The 18,329-nt window shown below is 41.9% G+C and overlaps 2 protein-coding genes across 4 annotated transcripts in view; both read right to left on the bottom strand.

The window, feature by feature from the left end:
• Positions 1 to 18,329, bottom strand: part of LOC308399604 (uncharacterized protein) — a gene marked incomplete at its 3' end in the record, with an annotated part of 374,730 nt that overhangs the window by 344,181 nt on the left and 12,220 nt on the right. The window lies entirely within an intron of this gene.
• The window catches only part of LOC308398154 (uncharacterized protein), a 28,096-nt gene continuing 13,004 nt past the window's right edge, over positions 3,238 to 18,329 (bottom strand). Inside the window, exons 2-5 of one of the 3 annotated variants that reach the window (XM_080884614.1) lie at positions 13,283 to 13,374; positions 13,126 to 13,191; positions 12,739 to 12,844; positions 3,238 to 9,042 (exon numbers count right to left, since the gene is read on the bottom strand). In XM_080884614.1, coding sequence (XP_080740740.1) covers positions 7,501 to 9,042; positions 12,739 to 12,756 — 1,560 coding nt within the window. In that variant the 5' untranslated portion in view covers positions 12,757 to 12,844; positions 13,126 to 13,191; positions 13,283 to 13,374 and the 3' untranslated portion in view covers positions 3,238 to 7,500. The remainder of the gene's footprint in view (positions 9,043 to 12,738; positions 12,845 to 13,125; positions 13,192 to 13,282; positions 13,375 to 18,329) is intronic. The other 2 variants (XM_080884615.1, XM_080884616.1) reach the window with 2 other exon arrangements.

Genomic DNA, 18,329 nt, shown 5'->3' on the forward strand with positions numbered 1-18,329 from the left:
ACAGACACAAACATCCATTCCCCCCCTCATGCTCTCATGTGCACTCACTCCACACTCAACCAACGTGGAGACAGACATAAAGAGACGCTGTACACACGATCACACTCCCCAAGCATACTCTACAAACCGGGTCTAGGTACCATTGCCCCTGGAGGGGGGAACTGCACCCAGACCCAGGTGGTGTTACCCTTTTCCCTGCAGTGGGGAGAGGCAGTCCACCCCGACTCCGTAGCAGCAGGGAGGCCCCACACTCCAGACCGCAGTCGGACGGCCAACTCCTCCTAGCCCTCCCGCTCCAGCAGGCCGCAGAGAATGGGGGTGGGAGAAGACTCCAAACCTCCCTCCACCCGCTCATTGTAGTGTTGATGCATGTGTGTTCTAAGGTGCAATTAAAACCCAGGAGGGCATGGAGCTACCTGCCAGAGAGCAGCAGGTAAGCGCATAGTCCCTCCTGATAGCCCTCAATGTCTAAGTGTATTTAAAATTGAGAGGTGGGCAACGACGCCAGGGGTGAGGTGTACACCCTGATGGTAATATGGACTCCGTGATTGTGCCCACCCCTAAGGTCCTATATGTATGTGTAATGAGAGTGTGAATAATGTGAATGTCTAAGTTGTGGGATAAAATTGAGGCAGAGGCAGCCGGAAGGGGACAGAGGGGGGGGGGGGGGGGGGGGGGGGGGGGGGTAGCCTCCTCTGCACCCTGGTGACATACCCCTACTCAAAGGCCCTGCATGTGTGGGTGGTTGTGGTGGAACGGGAAGAGGGAGGCAGCTGGAGATGGGGAGGGAAGGAAGGGAGGGGCAGGTAACCCCTCCCTGGGGCCAGCTCCCCCGCTGACCCCAGTAGGCACTCCCACACTCCGCGACCTGCCAGAGAAAGAGGGCCCAGGCCCATCCAGACCGGGGCCCAGTGCAGCAGCGCCTCCCGGCCCCACAGAGCCCGGGACAGTTGACCCAACCCCACCACAGAGAAAACTGCACCCACCCCACCATCCACTCATCTTCCAGACTACATAAGACAGTAAACGCCCAGGCTGAGATCTTCCTCCACCTCTCCTGTATCTCCCCCTCCTGCAGAGAGAGTCCCTGAAGAGAGGAAAGCTCCTGCAGATGTGACCATCTCCCCCACCAGTTGAAGAGCCCCCCAGGTGGCTCGACGCACCGGCGGCACCCTGCTCCAGGGCTGGGCCCCCATGCACCCACCCGCCCACAGCCCCGGCAACACACCAACCAGGACCCAAGCCCCCGAGGCCCGGCCCGGGCCCCAGCCCGGAGACGGAGCGCCCCCAGAACCTCACGCCCATCCTGGACCCACCCAGGGGCAGCCAGGCTACCAGGTCAGTAACCCACGTTCGTCAGCACAGACCCTCCCCTAGCCACGCTGCACGCAGCCGCGAGGAAACAGTCACCTGAGAGCCAACAGAGCCCCCAACCGGACATGACCGCTACCCCGGCTGGCCATCTTCCGCTCCTACTGCAGCAAACACATCGGCGACAAACACATCCAGCGATGGATGACCGATGGAGACCACAGTTTCACCAAGAGTGGAAGGCAGCGCCGGGCGAGTTACGCCACAATTTGCCAATGGATTGTAGATGCTTGGGCTAACATGGCTGCTGGCACTGTTGTTCGAGCTTTCGCAAAAGCCGGCATCATTTCCGAGGAGCCGCACGGCACGGAAAGTGACTCTGACAGTGAAGAAAGTGAACCTGGCATGTTTGATGGAGATTTAGCGCAGCTGTTAAATTCAGACACAGAGGATGAGGACTTCGATGGGTTTGATTGATGATAAAAATGTGAGTACCAAACTTTGTTTTGCTCCTGCTTTATTTTTAAATACGCACACTTGTATGCTTGTGTGTTGTTGATGATGACGATTACTGGTAATAAAAATGTGAGTAAGGTACCGAACTCAGGTTTGCTCCCGCTTTATTTTTAAATACGCATATGGTACTTGTATGCGCCCTATGATCCAATGCGCCTTATGTGTGTGTTAAATACAGTAATGGCACACATAACTGAGACTGCGCCTTTTAGCACAGTGTGTCTTATGGTCGTGAAAATACGGTAAATTTACTTATTATTGTGAAATATTATTTCATGATCATTATTTTTCACAATAACAGAGATTATTCCTGAGGCATTTTATTTATTCCCAGCCATTTTTAATCCAAAATGTCCTTTTTTTCAAAGTCAGTCTTTATTTCAAAATCCCGTTTTTCCCAATGGCCTATTTATTTCATTATTATTACACATTATTTGACCACAAGCAATCTTTTCTGGTTTGACGCCGTCTTTGTAGCCAGAAACCAGCTCTCTCCTCGGCTTCCTCCACTACACGCTTCCCCCACGCCAGTCCCCTCCGTCACTATAAAGGGGAGAGTCATGAGCTCCATCACCCTCACCTGTGCCGTCCAACGTCCCGCCACCAGCCTCCACTGCAGCAGGCCAGAGACCACACCCCTGCCACAATAAGTAAAAGTATATCCTTGCAGTACCCTTAATGCTAAATATGCTAAATTAACCGCTGCCTTTGCCCCTTTGGGATTATTCTTATGTCACTGGGATGTTGACCTTTGACCTTCACATTAGAGAGATGGGCAGACATAATTAGTGTATGAATTTTGAAGTAACAGGTACTAAAGAGAGTGTAGCAAATGTAGTCAGGTTTATTACTCTGTATCACACATGAGTGCCCGAGGGAGGCGGGGCTGACTGGGGAGACACAGGAAACAGAGAGACAGGGCTGACTCGACATGAAACGATGAAACGTGGGACACGGGAACAGAAACTAAACACAGGCTGAAATGAACACTGAGGGAGGGAGAACTAAGATTACTGAGAGCCTGATAAATAAGAAGAACAAAAACCAAGAAAAACAAGAGTCAAAGAAAACCAAAAACACAAAGCATTGGGCCAGGACCCACTGCTGTGACATTTATATGTGATAAAAACATTAAAAACTGCTCAGATGTTGAAATCTTTCTACGTATACTTTAGGTTCAGCTCTCCAGCCTGGCATTTGGTTAAGCATGATTCAAACATTTGATTTTGTTTAACTGGTTTTAATTATAGTTACTTTTTGTGAACATTTGTTGCAGCATTTAAAAATACATCATTTATTTTCAAACTTTTATTTGATTTAGAGCATCATATTTGACCAACGTAAATGTTTTCATTTCATATAAAATACCTGAAGCAGTGAACTAAATATCTGAAATCTTTCCTTCCTTAAAAGTTATAATCCTACTTAAGTTATAGTGCAAACGCTTAAGCAACAAATATACTTGATGCTAATTAATTAATATTTCCCTTTGATGTTGCAACTATGCGGTCACTTCTGTCTTTAAACAAAATAATATTTTCCAGTTACAGAAATCATAAAGTCCAAACTACACTGAAAAAAATATGTTGTTGGATTTACTTAATTCAATGGTGGACATTTGTTGCACACAGATGTTTTGCTTTGGCAGCAACTTAAACAATTGAGTTAAATTAACACAATTTATTCAAGTTCAATAAGCCTGTGCAATTTGTGTTGATAAAATGTGACTTAAACATGTTTTGATGAAGTAATTTGAGCTCTTGGAATATTTTAATCCTTCACAATTTTCTCACTTTATCCCAACACCATTCAATAACTTTTACCCAATACTACTTGGTCACTTAAATACTACATGTTATCTTCAAATTACATTTTGCTATTATATTCTAGTATCAAATACACAATTTTCAAATGGAGGCCTTATAACACATTATATTGTTCTCTTCCAAGATGGTTGCTGGCATCCACCAGTAACCTTTCAAAACAAAATGTCTAATTTCACTGCATTGACAGTAGGTAAAGAATTAAACTGACATTACTCCTCCACTGAATCTACATAAATCAACAGTTAAATAATGTCAGTTCTTCCGTGTTCTCTGGAATCAATCACAGCAAAGAAATTAGACTGTTTCTTTTGAAAAATGTTGGGAAAGAACAAATCAAGATCAAAAATCAAGATTCAGTTAAACAACAATTATAACTAAACAATTTGAGATAATGTTAGTTTCCATTAACATTAAATTAGGTTACTGAATTGGCAAACACCTTCCTATTAACATTACCCATTTTACACCAATAACTAAAGAAATTAGCACTTGCAGGTCAAAACCTTTATTCAAGAGATGCAAAAATAACATTGATACAGTGACTGTCAAAAATTACAGCACTGATCATACTGTGACATGTTGGTTCAAAACAGCACACTTAGAAATATTCAACGTTCTTTACTTCAACTGAATGAAACTGAAAACACCATTTCACACGACCCATATGGGATATTTAGACTGTATAACTATTCACGCTACATCTCTTCACTAGTAAAAGAAAGAAAAAATACAAAGAGAAATTTAAAAATGCTGCCAAAATGCTGCACAGAGCAAAAGGAAAAACAAACAACAACAAAAAAATGGCCCTGTCCTCATGGCAGTTGCAGTGTATATAAAAATGAACCCTGCGATCTGTTCCTGGAATTGAGCTTCAAAAATGCAGCAGAACAAGTGTGAGATTTAAATGTCTTCTCACCTAGAGCTGATCACCTTGCATGCATAACAGTGAGCTTTCCTTGCAGGAGCAGTTTTGTCTTAGTTGTGAGCTTTTCTTGTACCGGACTCTGCGTAAAAGGGTAGAGTGGAGACCATAATAAAGTGAATTACAGTAATCTAGTCTTGACGTAACAAAGGCATGGATAAGCTTTTCCAAGTCATTGTGCGGGATGTAGTGTTTGGCCCTGGAAATAAGGCGAAGTTGGTAGAAACTAGATCTGACGACAGCAGATACTTGTTTATCAAGTTTAAATGAGCTGTCAAGTAGCACACCCAGATTCCTAACAGTGTCAGGGAAAGAACTAGTGAGAAAACCAAAAGCATCATGAAGTTTGGCACGAAGAGCGTCACTGCCAAAGATCATAATTTCAGTTTTCTTATCGTTAAGGTTATGAAAATTTGCCAGAAGCCATTGCTTGACCTCACACATGCACTCTCGAAAGTTACTCACGGACATAGCTAGATCATCATTCAGCTCAAAATAGATCTGGATGTCATCGGCATAATAGTGAAAGGCAATGTAGTATTTCTCAAAAATGACACTTAAAGGAAGCATATACAGTGAGAACAGGGTAGGGCCTAGCACAGATCCCTGGGGGACACCACAGCAAACAGGTACAGCGGAGGAGGAGGAGGTGGCCAAGTGAACCGAAGAGAGCCGATCGGAGAGGTAAGATTTAAACCAATCCAAGGCAGCGCCCTTGATGCCTACAGTGTGCTCTAGTCTCGCCAATAGTATGTTATGGTCAACCATGTCATCAGAACCAACCACGACGCAAGAGGAACACTGATGACGTGCAACCCCATGACCCAATCTGGGGCAGTGATGTACCAGCGGAGTTCAAGTTGTGGACCACCGGACAGAAGGTCCTGCACTCACTGTTCCCATGGGTCGGAACTGGAAAAAACACGTTAAGAATTGAGACTCTTGACTACCGATTTGGACTTTTCCTGAACAGCTCAACAAAGATAAATAAGGCTCAGAATGAGGAAATCAACGCGATCAGAATAGTGGTCATGCAACACAGGGTTGCCCTGGACATGATTCTTGCTGAGAGAGGGGGCCTCTGTGTCTTATTCAACACCACTTGTTGCACCTATATCCCGGACAACGTGCACTCCTTGACCATGACCACCGCCCTAGACAAGTTGCGACAACTGAGTAATGTGCAGCAACAAGACTATGTCACGAACAATGAGGACTGGCTGACCTGGCTGCTGAGTGGCAGCTGGAAGACCCTCGTGATAAAAGGACTCGTACTGATAGGAGTTCTGCTTCTATTATTATGCTTGTTTTCTACATGTATCCTACCATGCATAAGATCCATGATTGACAAAATGGTACAGGCCACAGTAATTACCTATGTTGGACTGCCACTAGAAGATGAACCGGATGAAGAAGATTTAGTATAGAAACACACACACACATACTGAATGATGCTACAATTGAAAATGTTATAAGCAAGTGATTGTTGGCTGATAATAAAGTATGATTAAGTGAAAAATATTAACATCAGGAGGGGATGTTAAAGAAGAAACGCTTTTATGAGTTTTATGTTGCATTAAAGTACATGTTCATATTTTACTCTTAATAGGAAAAGAACAAAACGTACTACTCGCTCTGTTTATAGAAAGAGGAAGTTCACCCTATGATATTTATACGAACTTAGACACACACACACACACACACATATATGCAAAATTAGAGGAAACTGCTATGCTTGTTTCACCCTGCTATAAATAATAAACGACTACTGCAGCTCGGTGTGAGTCCTCTCTGAGCCCTCACCCGTGCAGCACGTTAACCGTCTCCAAGTGTCTCAGTGTTGTTTATTCACCTAACTGTTTGATAACTGTAAATCTCTGACAACAGTTTATTTATACCATCTTCACGTGAACACATTCAAGAACATCACAGATGAAGAAACATTAAAAACTTCCACACTACATGAAGCAAGAAAAATAGTTTATTCCTTTATGTAGAAAAAACAGAAACATCAAACATCTCCAAGACTCTGTTTGAAAGAACTAAAAACCTTTGTTCTCATGGTTGTGGAGCAGGGAAATTATTTTACTGCTATTGTTAAATTATCATCATTATTACCATTGCATTAATAATATAATCTGGAGTTTATATTGCGTTTAGAGGTTTAAACAGTGTGTCTTTCAGAAAGGCTAAAAGTAACAGGACAGGAAACAGGCTTGGAGAGTTTTGCAGAAGTGAAAGTTATTTTGAGCAGCAGGCTAAGACGAGGCTTTAACAATGTAACAGATAGCTTTAAGAAGGCCTTAAGCAGTTATGACTATTTTATACACAATGCATATCTGTGCTTATTAAAGAGTTGGAGCTCGGTCAATTAATTGGGGGTCGGAAGCTTTCTACAGTGATCACTGGTTTTGATCACTCAGTACGAGAGAGCACTCCTAAGTCACTCTTTTAAAACTACTTTAATCACTTTTTGTTTACATAACTCACTCCCTTTGTCATATGGCTTCTTCTATTCCTCAATTACAAACTCAAATGCATTTTATTAAACATTCACACCATTGTATCATTCATACAAAATAGCAAGCTGTTCTTCATTGCATATGTTTGTGTTCTTAGCCAGGTTTAATCAGTGTCTATGCATTAAACTCCATGAGCTTGTCTTGTCTTTATAAGGTTAATGCATTTTCTGTTTGTGTATGTGAATTTGCATATGTTGCTTTTGCAGTGTGTCATTTTAAAGGTTAAACATGAGTTTCCAAAACGTTTTGCTGGAGAACAATGAACTATTTGACTGAGTTTCAATCATTTACAGACGAGCAAAACCAGGACAGAGAAAAAAGGACAAAACTGACTCAGTAAAACAACAGAAAAGAAGATCCCATGTAGATCTGTATTATGTAGAAGTTCAGCCCAGCAACCAGTTCAGTTCAACACAAGTTTAAATGATTCTATCTGAACTCTGTGGAGCCTGATCTCAAGCTTTTTGAGTCCGACACAGAAACCAGAGGATCTTTCTGTGTCTTCAGATTCACTGTGATCCAGTGATGGGAGTGATTTCAGCCCTGAGTGATCGCGCTGATGTTTGCACAGAGCAGACAATGAGGTGAATGTTTGGGCACTTTGGTAACAGTGAAACAGTTTATTAGTAACGTGGGATCGTTTGTGTGCAGAGTATGAACTGAGATTCCTGAAGCTCTTGTCACACTGATCACAGCTGTAGTTTCCTTCCATGTGTGCACGTTCATGAATGTTACGACTATGTGACTGTGAGAAGCTTCTCTCACAGTAGCTGCACTTGTAGAGTCTCTTTCTGGTGTGGATCTGTTGGTGTCGTCTCAAGTGATGTGGACATTTAAAAGTCTTCTCACACAGGTCACATCGATAAGGTCTCTCCTCAGTGTGGGTAAATATGTGTTGTTGTAAGTGTGCGTATTTTGTAAAGTATTTGCCACACTGTTCACAGCAGTACACATCATGTCTGGTGTGAATGCGTAGGTGTGTATTTCGGTACCCTCTCTGGCTGAAAGTTTTTCCACAGATGTCACAGCTGTATGGCTTAATTCCAGAGTGGGTAACTAGATGACTCTGCAAGCTGCTACTGCGAGTAAAAGCTCTGCCACACTGATCACAGCTGTACGCTTTAACTCCACTGTGGATGAGTTGGTGTGTTTTTAGGGAACCCTTCAAGGAAAAAGACTTTCCACACAAGTCACAGCTGAACGGTCTCTCTCCAGTGTGGATGACCTGATGCTGTTTTAGTGAAGCCTTCAGAGTAAACTCCATCCCACACTCGTCACAGCTGTATGGCTTAATTCCAGAGTGGGTAACTAGATGACTCTGTAAGTTTCTACTGTGAGTAAAAGCTCTGCCACACTGATCACAGCTGTATGGCTTAATTCCAGAGTGGGTAACTAGATGCCTCTGTAAGTTGCTACTGTGAGTAAAAGCTCTGCCACACTGATCACAGCTGTACGCTTTAACTCCACTGTGGATGAGTTGGTGTGTTTTTAGGGAACCCTTCAAGGAAAAAGACTTTCCACACAAGTCACAGCTGAACGGTCTCTCTCCAGTGTGGATGACCTGATGCTGTTTTAGTTTAGCCTTCTCAGTAAACTCCTTCCCACACTCGTCACAGCTGTATGGCTTAATTCCAGAGTGGGTAACTAGATGCCTCTGTAAGTTGCTACTGTGAGTAAAAGCTCTGCCACACTGATCACAGCTGTACGCTTTAACTCCACTGTGGATGAGTTGGTGTTTTTTTAGGGAACCCTTGAAGGAAAAAGACTTTCCACACAAGTCACAGCTGAACGGTCTCTCTCCAGTGTGGATGACCTGATGCCGTTTTAGTGAAGCCCTCACAGTAAAACCCATCCCACACTCGTCACAGGTGTGTTTTTTCTCTCCCTTTCTTCTGTGAGGTTTGTCGGCCTCCTGAGAGCGCTGACTTCTGGCTCCATGTTGGTCCTGCAGTGACAGAGATACAAACAGAGGCAGTGAGTGAAATGCAGTCGTGGAACAAACTCAACCTTCAAACTCCATTAACACTAGTTTTAAACCTGAAGGTGGAGCGTGGCACCAAACACCTCAAAGGTCTCTTATCCCCACCTGCTGGTAGTTCTAACACATTACATCCAACCTGCTGTTAAAGATAATTCATGACTGTTCAAACACTAAAATCATGCCCATCCCTCCTGATTGTGTACTATTAGATTATTCTGTTATTATATGTTACCTTATATATGTAATCAAAGTAGTTGAATTAGAATACTGCTGTAGATCACATTATACCCTTTAATATAGAGTGTGTGAGCTGTATGTAGTGTAGTTCTCATTATACTTTTGAGTTAACAGAACATATTCACATATTAGTTCATTAGATAAATGTGCATCACTCTGTATCCTTGATCTGCTGGGAATGTGTTACACTGTTTTCTTGACATGCTTAATTGTTGAATCATGAAAAGAAGGTTGTAAGCAGGAGACTCTGTGTCTAAAGACAGGGGAGATAGATAGACCACATTCCATACCCCCACCTTACAGAAAGCAGAGAAACAACTGCCGAGGTCATAACTTAGGCGCTGTAACAGAGAAAAAATGTGATGTTTTGGCTTTTACGACTAGCTGGGGGCCACTAGAGACTATAAAAAGCTGAGCAACCCGTCACCATTTTGAGACATGTGCCTGACCCTCTGGTAGCATCTCTCCCGTCCGGACGTTGTAATGCTCTGACTGTTGAATTGTATGGAAATAAATGATTGTTGATTGAGCATTGATACACCGAGTATTGTCCCTCCTTCAGCCCAAAGATTCAAAGAATTCACACACACACACACACACACACACACACACACACACACACACACACACACACACACACACACACACACACACACACACACTATTTTTTATTTTAAGTCTTCATTGAAGTTTTGAATAATTCTCTAATTTTTTAAGGCAACTTATTCCACTTAAAAGTTGCTCTAAATGTAACAGTTTTACAAAACGTTACTTTTAACTCGAGCATTTACTAAATTGCAGCTTGTTGAAAACTGTAATATGATGATGTATTTCATCTGGATACTGCAGCTGAGCAGAATAAATGTGGTGTGTGTTACTAGTGCATTAATGACATCTTTCATAATGAAGAAGTGATACACAAAGAGCATTTCATAGCCATTGTCGGCAGAGTTATGTGACATTAGTGATGTTTGTACTTTCAGCGTTAACTTGGTTTTAAAGCCTTTAAAATATACGCCGTTCAATAGTCGACCTTAATCTGACAGAGAATGTGATGATTTTGTGGATAATTAAAGTCAGTCATATATCCACAAACACAACAAGCTGATGCTGCTCGGTTTGCAGTCCTGAACATCACGGCACAAGCAGGATTCACTGCACTGTTAATGTTAGCTGTGTTATATTGCTGCCTCTGTTCGCTGGTGTCGAGCCAAACGCACTTTAACGTGTGTTTGAACGAGCTGACGGTTCACTCGTTAAGCTGAAAGAAAGATGCTTTAATCACAGCAGTCACACATGTGTCCACTGCACCATCTGGAACTCTTCTTGTTTACACTCGTAATAACACAAACACTAAATCCTGCTTCTCTGGTGCTGTTGTGTAGCAGTGTGTACACCTGAGACTGTCACCTGTCTGTCTGTCCTGCACTCTCTCTCTGTTTCTTTCTCTCTGATTGTAGAATAAAAGTATGAACATGTGTTTATAAGTTACACTTGTGTTTGAATCCTGCAGCTTATCACACATTTGATTTCCATGTGTGACGACTGCAAGTGTCCAGAGTGAGGACAGACTGAGGGACCCACTGCTGCACATCATCTGTGAGGCTTTGCAGCCCTGATGATCCACCAGGACAAACTCAGCAGTGTGTGAGGAAGAGGAGGAGGAAGAGCCAGCAGCAGCTGACAGATGGAGAGAATAGATAGACTGTTCCCTGTTTGTGAAGGACTGCTAGGAAAGTTTAACATAACTGTCTGTGCTGAATCAGTCTTATTAGGTAATGTTCAAATAATGTGATCATCCCAGTGTTTTCAGTGTGGGAGAAAGTACTCAGGGCCTTCAAGTTACACACTATGAAAGGCAGCAACAAGTTTAATGTTCAGAAACCTAAAGTCTGTATCAGCAGCAGAATGGACCTAAAAATAAATGTTTGTTTCAGTTCTATGAAGCTTTGAGTATTTTGGATCAGTAGCTGCTGTGTTTGTTGCATCATATTGCTGTAACTGTTTATATGCTTTATATATTCTGAGCTAAGTTGATCTATAGTGTTACATCATATTCTATAAGGATGTTATGTGTTTGTAGACTTTCTGCCCAGTTTGACCCATTTAGCAGAAGTCAGCCTGTTTAAGGCTCTGATATCTATTCTGTGTGACTTAAAGCAGTTATGACATGGTCTGATTTTCTCACCCAATAAAGGAATATTTCATATATCAGTCTACTCTTCATTCTATCAGACACAGTTATCACAGCTCCTACATTTGCTTTTTACACATATATGTAAGCATTGAGCCAAATGTAATAATGCCAACATACTGAAGTAACAACATTTGTCTCTTATATATGATACATCTGTATACACACTGTCACAGATACTTGTCTGTGAGTGAAGTGATTAATATAATAACTATAATATTGGCCATATTATATTTACATTACCACAGTGAGATGACTTTAGTCTCATGAACAACATCAGCTAATTGTTATTTACAGCTAATCTTAAACAACTGTTCAGCACAGAAATGAAGCCCAACAATCATGTTTCACAGTCCTGTGGTCTCAGCCTCAGATACTCATCAAATCACACAGAGCTCATGTAGAAACAAATGAACTAAATATGTTCTCCTTCATTTCTGTCAAACAAAGCTGTATGAAACGTTTCCAGCTGTTAGTATCATGGTTGCTAGGCAACCTGGGCAGCGCGATGGAGGCTAGACGTCCCATTTCACGAGCCTACGAGCCTCGCACTTCGGCCTTAGCGGTCTTTGAGTACGCGGCCCTTGAGGACTTTAAAGCTGCAGAACCTGAATTGGGATACAGCCATGATGATCTCCAGCCTCGTGCTCGCCAACATTCTCACCTGAGTTAAGAAGACGATCACTGAAATGGTCTCAGCAGGTCCTTTGATGACAGCAATGAAATGCAGCGGTAAGGCTTTTTGGGGATTAAGTTCGTTTTCATGGCAAAGAAGGACGATGCAGTTCATCTGATCACTCCTCATAACATTCTGGAGTGCAGGCAAAATGCTATTATAAAAACTTAAGCAGCAACTTCTCCAGGTTCCAATATTTATGCAATTCTCAAACCTTTTGGCCACGACTGTATAACCTCTTCTGAAGTTTAGTGGATATTATACATGGTTATGCTCAGGATGTGTCGGCCAGTTTCCACTGGAAACGCCTTTTGGTTAAACTGTCAGCGAGGAATTTGCATTTGCACTGTTACATTTTTATATAACTTTAATGCACATAAACAACAGCTGCTTGTTTCAGTGAAAATACATTGATGGGTTTTTAATAAAGTTGTGCAGCTGTAAAGTATTTTGTCTGGTGTCAATTCTATCGTCAGCTACATCGTTATGGCAAATGTTCAAATGTATATGGTGATAAATATCTTTGGTCATATGGTCCTGCTCTGTCTGTCACCTTCTGTGTTGAGCTCATCGTTTCCTCTGTAGTGGCTGAGCTGAGTCCAAGTAGCTGAAAATGTTCCTCTGCTGCTCCGTCAGACTCTCCTCCTCCTGCTGATCAGCTGGGACACAAAACAGATCTTTGTTAGGCTCCACACTGCACTGAAGAGTCAAAGTGTCTCATATGTTCATCTGACAAGTAAAAGAACACATTTTTGTTTCCCGAGGTGGGCAACTTGTTGGAAACAAACACAAAAGGTTTGAGCACTGATACCTGCCATTGCTGCCATTGAAAGATGCAACGCCAGCAATGTGGATTGTCAAGACTCAAACCAATCATCAAGCAAAGACAACAGGGATCATTTGTTTCTCTTTATTTAGCATTCACAGCATTTGTAGTTGCCTTCTGTGCAGGGGAAGTCCACGCACACTGTGTGGTACCGCCATCCGCAGAAGGTGCATTCAACCTCTGTAAGAGAAACGAGATTGTCTGAGACTGAAATGATATTCACTAAAGAAGTGGTGATTTGTAAAACTTCACATTTTGATCCGGGACGTACTCTGCATGAAAACAAGCGCTCACTCTTCCTGCTCAACAAATGACAAGGGCGGAGCCTTATACCACGTGATACAGAAGCTGTGCCGTGTGATGCTAAAATTAGCAGGGAAACAACAACGGAGATCACGTCAGGGATGACGAGAAAGTGACAGGAGAAAATCCGTCCCGGTCAACCACCCAAACATCAATAACGGGAACCTTATACAGCGCTTCCCTATACACGTCGAACTCCCGCAGGCACAAAGACATTACGGAGGCTATCACTTATCACCTGACCAAAGATATGGCTCCATCAACACTGTGCAAAACGAGGGATTTAGGAAAACGATCAACACCCTAGACAAACGCTACACAGTGCCGTCCCGCAACTATTTTTCTATTGTCGCACTACCTGCTCTGTACACGCAGCGTCGAGCAACGGTGGAGACGGAATTTCAAGCAGGACAACATTTTGCTGCAACAACAAAACGTGAGACATTTGTTGTTTTATGTTTATTTATTGTTATGAGAGAATCATGATCTCAATTCTAAGCCAAAAAATCGTGATTCTCATTTTATGCAAAATCGTGCAGCCCTAACATTAACACAAAACTATTGTTTCACCAGAGAAACACACATGAAGAGAGAGAGAGAGACAATAACAGCTACCAAACAGTCGTCATAATTCGTCACACAATGAGAAAAGGACAAATCAACAAGTAACAATGACTAATTAATATTAAAATCTGTAACATAATGTATTGTTTGGAGTTTAGTCTGATTGGTTCAGGATGAGCTGCCATTATCCAATCACACGTCTGCTTACCTGCATCTTTTCTCTTTTTTCTAACCTGAGCACCTGATGGCTTTGAACTTTTGTTGTCCATCTTCCATTGGTTTGAATTTTGCGCTGCAGTACAAACACAAATCCCCCAACCCGAGGATCAGCACAATTAACCTAACAGCAGGCACGTGCAGAGGGGGGGGCTAGAGGGGCTTGAGCACCCGCCCCTTTCCTGATGGGTGCCCAAGGTGCCCTTTTGTTGAGGCAACTTTTTTTTAAAAATTATTATTATTTTTTTTTTAATGTGTGTGTGCGTGCGGAGTCCTGTCTGTGCCCCTCAACAATAATATTTAACTATTAATCACAGTTTTGCTAAATAAAAGGATCTGGCTTGCATCAGTCACATGATCACATTTAACCAATGGTCGCCCTTGACGGCAGAACGTGCTGGTTACGAGCCGGGAACGAGCTCACAAAGAGCACGCGCATTTTTAGCAATCCGGAGCTGTAGGAGAAACACAAGTTAACTCAGAGACACAGACTGATGCGACAAAACCAGTAAGTAGGTGTACAGCGCTCACTGTAGTGTGTAGCACCCAGGAGTATTAGCTTATTACATACACGTTGGTAAGCTGTCTTGTTGCAACTGACGAACTGAAACAAACGAGTGTGCTGTGTGTGCAACAGCGCGACAAACATTACCTGTTCTTTTATTAACTGCACAGGTAGTGCTGGTCACAGCTGCTGGCTACCTCTGTAAGGCTGTCATGGGTCTGTAGCTCTGTCACCGTTTTAGGGAACATATTTAGTTTTAAAGTAAGTTTCCGGGCTTTTCCTGCCTTTCTGGAGGGATTATATTTCACTAAAAACGATCTAATATGCATGTCCACATAATTATGCATTATTATAATTATAATATATTAAAAACACACGCTGTATTTTAAAGAACATACATTAAGAAGCAGATTATATTAGATTTATATTTTAAATAAGACAACATTTGGATGTTACAGCAGTAAAATGATTGTATCTCTACAGTTTAAACATGTAATAAGCTTTGCCCTGCACAGAGTGGATAGTGAAACAAATGGAATCATCATAAATACATTATTTCATATTTATTACTTCCCCCTCCTCTTTGCTTTATTAGTGTAGCTCTAGTAATAAATAATAACACAAAGTGTCATTGAAAGTGGATCACTCTTTAATTTACTTAATGACATAGCTGTGTTCATCAAGGAGTCCTATCACAGGGTTAATCTGTGGGAGAAACAAACCGAAAACACAAGACACAGACGCCTCAGTCCAATAGGTGAGACATGGTGGTGGGCCAAGCATGATGCCCTCCAGAAAATCTTTGGACATTTTGGAAAACCAGATGATGGCCTCTTCGTTGATGTAGTGCTGACGATGGAAGCCATTGAAAAGAGGGAAAAAGAAAAGCCAGCTGTTTGTGCCAAAGCACGAGGCTTTAAAGAGTGTCTCTTGAAGCATGAAACTGTGTTAACAGCACAGATATTTCTTAGAGTGTTTGAGCAAACAACTCCTGGGTGTGTGTTAACACACCCGAAACTCTGGCTGATTGGGACCCACACCCAGTTTCACACCTTGGCTCAGGTGATTAGAGGATCATCAGGGGGTCCTTTTGTCCCTCTGTGGGGGTCACTCCCACTAGGTTTATATCTGGGACTCTCCACCATTTGACCTTAGAACTGAAGAAGCTTCTCGGATGAGAGGTGAAACGTCTTCAAGCAACTTAAAGAAGTCCAGACGCTTTTCTTTGCAAGCTCCTTTGACTACGATGACCTGGATGACTGAGAACCTTCACAGACATATGATAACTGGAGTGTGCAGCGTTTCCATGAGCAGTTTTCCTGCATCTTGACTCTTGTGTGTGGAGTGTTCATAGCATCAGCATCATGTTTTTGTTTATTTGTTTTGTTGGGTTGAAAATAATTAAATAAACATGTGATCATGCCTATGGATCATCATGGCACATATCTCCAGCCATATGATTTATTTATGCAGATGACAAAGTGAGTGTGAATGTGTCTGACATCACAGTGTTTTTGTGCACTGTGCAAAAGTAATTGCCTCTGATTGTGAGTGAGAGCGGTGATTTTGCGGATCACAAGCTATTGTAAAGGGAAAAAAAAAAGAGTGAAAAAGAGACAAATTACATTGTAGACGAAAAAAAATAATCATAGGAAAAAGGTTTCGTGTTGATCAGCCGAAAAACAACTACAATGTCATTTTCTGCTTTTAAGAAAGGATTGTTCACACAAACACAGAGAGAGAGAGAGATGTGTTGATTAAGCAGTGATGATAATAATGAACATGTCTTAGTTTGTCACTTTCAGGTGAAAAGCAGACCTGAATCAATTTTCCACATGCAGCGGTCGGAAGAAAGTTATAGTTTAACATCATTGGAAACGTTCAGGCCAAGTTTCTGGCTGACTTATTTACAGCACCATGTGTTTCTCAACCTCACAAGCAAGCTCACACCTCCCTGAAGACAAGGAATGCAGCTCCAAAGAGCAATAACATGGCAGATAAAGAGACAGCAGCAAAGTCCTGAACAAAAAGTCCCAGCGAGCAGCAGCAATGTGGACAAACATCACCAGAGAAGAAGAGCAAACCCATCATCCTGACTGATCGGATGAATGGCACTGTGTTTCCAACAAGCTGCAACTTCACTATGCATGTGAAGAAAACTTTTGAGGAGAACTGAGGAGACTGTTGGAGTTTGACATTTGCCACCTGTGGAGTAAAATGGCAAGAAGAGACAGTGGAACACAGGACAAAGCTGAAGGAGAACTGCCGGCTGTGGACTGTTGAAAGAGTGAGATGACAACAGAGTGAGAGTAAGTGGAAACACAGAGGAATGCTGTTATTAAATGTGGGAAATCAAAATTTGGGTTAGCAAACCTGGGGAAAAGAAAACTGACTGCTTAAGTGGGAAAATTGTGAAGGAGTCTGAAACAAATAGAAACATACAAAATCACACAAACAAGCAGAACATGAATTAACCCTACTAACAATTCCAAACACAAAATGACTCATGAAGACTCATAGCACATTAGTTAAGAAATGATTAAATAATAGCAGAGAAGTGTGTAGGAAGGCAGCTTTTAAGAACATGCTCTGCTGGATATGCAGCTCCACAGACATGCATTAGACCTGCCTAATAACACAAACACCCATGCAATGAAAATTAGCTTGTTATCATTCATCAGTGTAAAATAGTGTCAATTTAGCAGACACTTGTTATCAAATACTGAATTTATCCTTAAAAAAAAAAAAAAAAAATTTTGACTCTCTAGGTTGCAGGACAACAATTTAACCTTTGTGGGAAAAAAAAAGATCCTGGTTTGACTAACCAGTGATCAGACAATAAATTTAGTGTTAAAATGGTAAATTGGGAGAAGCTTCCTGCTTGATTGATGCAGCAAGTGATTTACTGTATGAGGGGAATTGTCTTTTGTGATACTATTTTGAACATGCTTTTCTGTCGTCCTGTCAACTTAGTGGGTTAATAGCTGATATGCAAATTAGTTGATCGGTTTTAGATTAATGAAAGGTGACTGAATTCTAGCACGAGTGAATGAGATGTGTTGGAGTTGTTGTGTTGAGTGGAGACTCTAAAACACTGAGTTTCCTGCTTTGATGTGCGAGTGAATTCTGTATCTAGATACACAACTCTGAATACGTCAGAACAAACTTCTTTTATGAAGTGCATGACAGCATGTCACATGTTTTATGATGAAGGGAAAAGGAAAATTGAATACAATAGATCTGTGGCCTAAATGAGTGAAGAGCACAGACCTGGTGATTAAACTCATAGCTAATAAGACATTAGGGTTATGTTGTGTGTTGTGCAGCTGATGGTTGGCTTGGAGTGAATCTAGCTGATGATTTTTCTTCTGTTGTGAAGTCGAGCCTGCCGATTAGTATGATGGTATGATGAACCATGCTAATGGTATGATTTACCCTCCTGAGATGAGGAGTTTGTGTCATGACTTAACAAGGCCTTTTTATTTTGATACTTTCACAGTGCACTGAAAGTTTTGTTTGATAATCTGTTATTTTTTATTTTATCTTTTGAACAGGCACTGATTTTGTTTGTCTATTTCTTTTCTTTAAGCAGATCTGCACGTCAGAAATTAAAAGTGCTATACGACCTGTCGAGAACGCCGTTACAAGTGAGGTTTCTCCACATTAAAATGGGCTCAGGAGAAAGCCACTTATTTGGGCCAATTATTAAATGAATGTCCCAGCCTAAACC

Source organism: Rhamphochromis sp. 'chilingali', assembly GCF_963969265.1.
Source record: "Rhamphochromis sp. 'chilingali' genome assembly, chromosome: 1".
Classification (NCBI taxonomy): Eukaryota; Metazoa; Chordata; class Actinopteri; order Cichliformes; family Cichlidae; genus Rhamphochromis; species Rhamphochromis sp. 'chilingali'.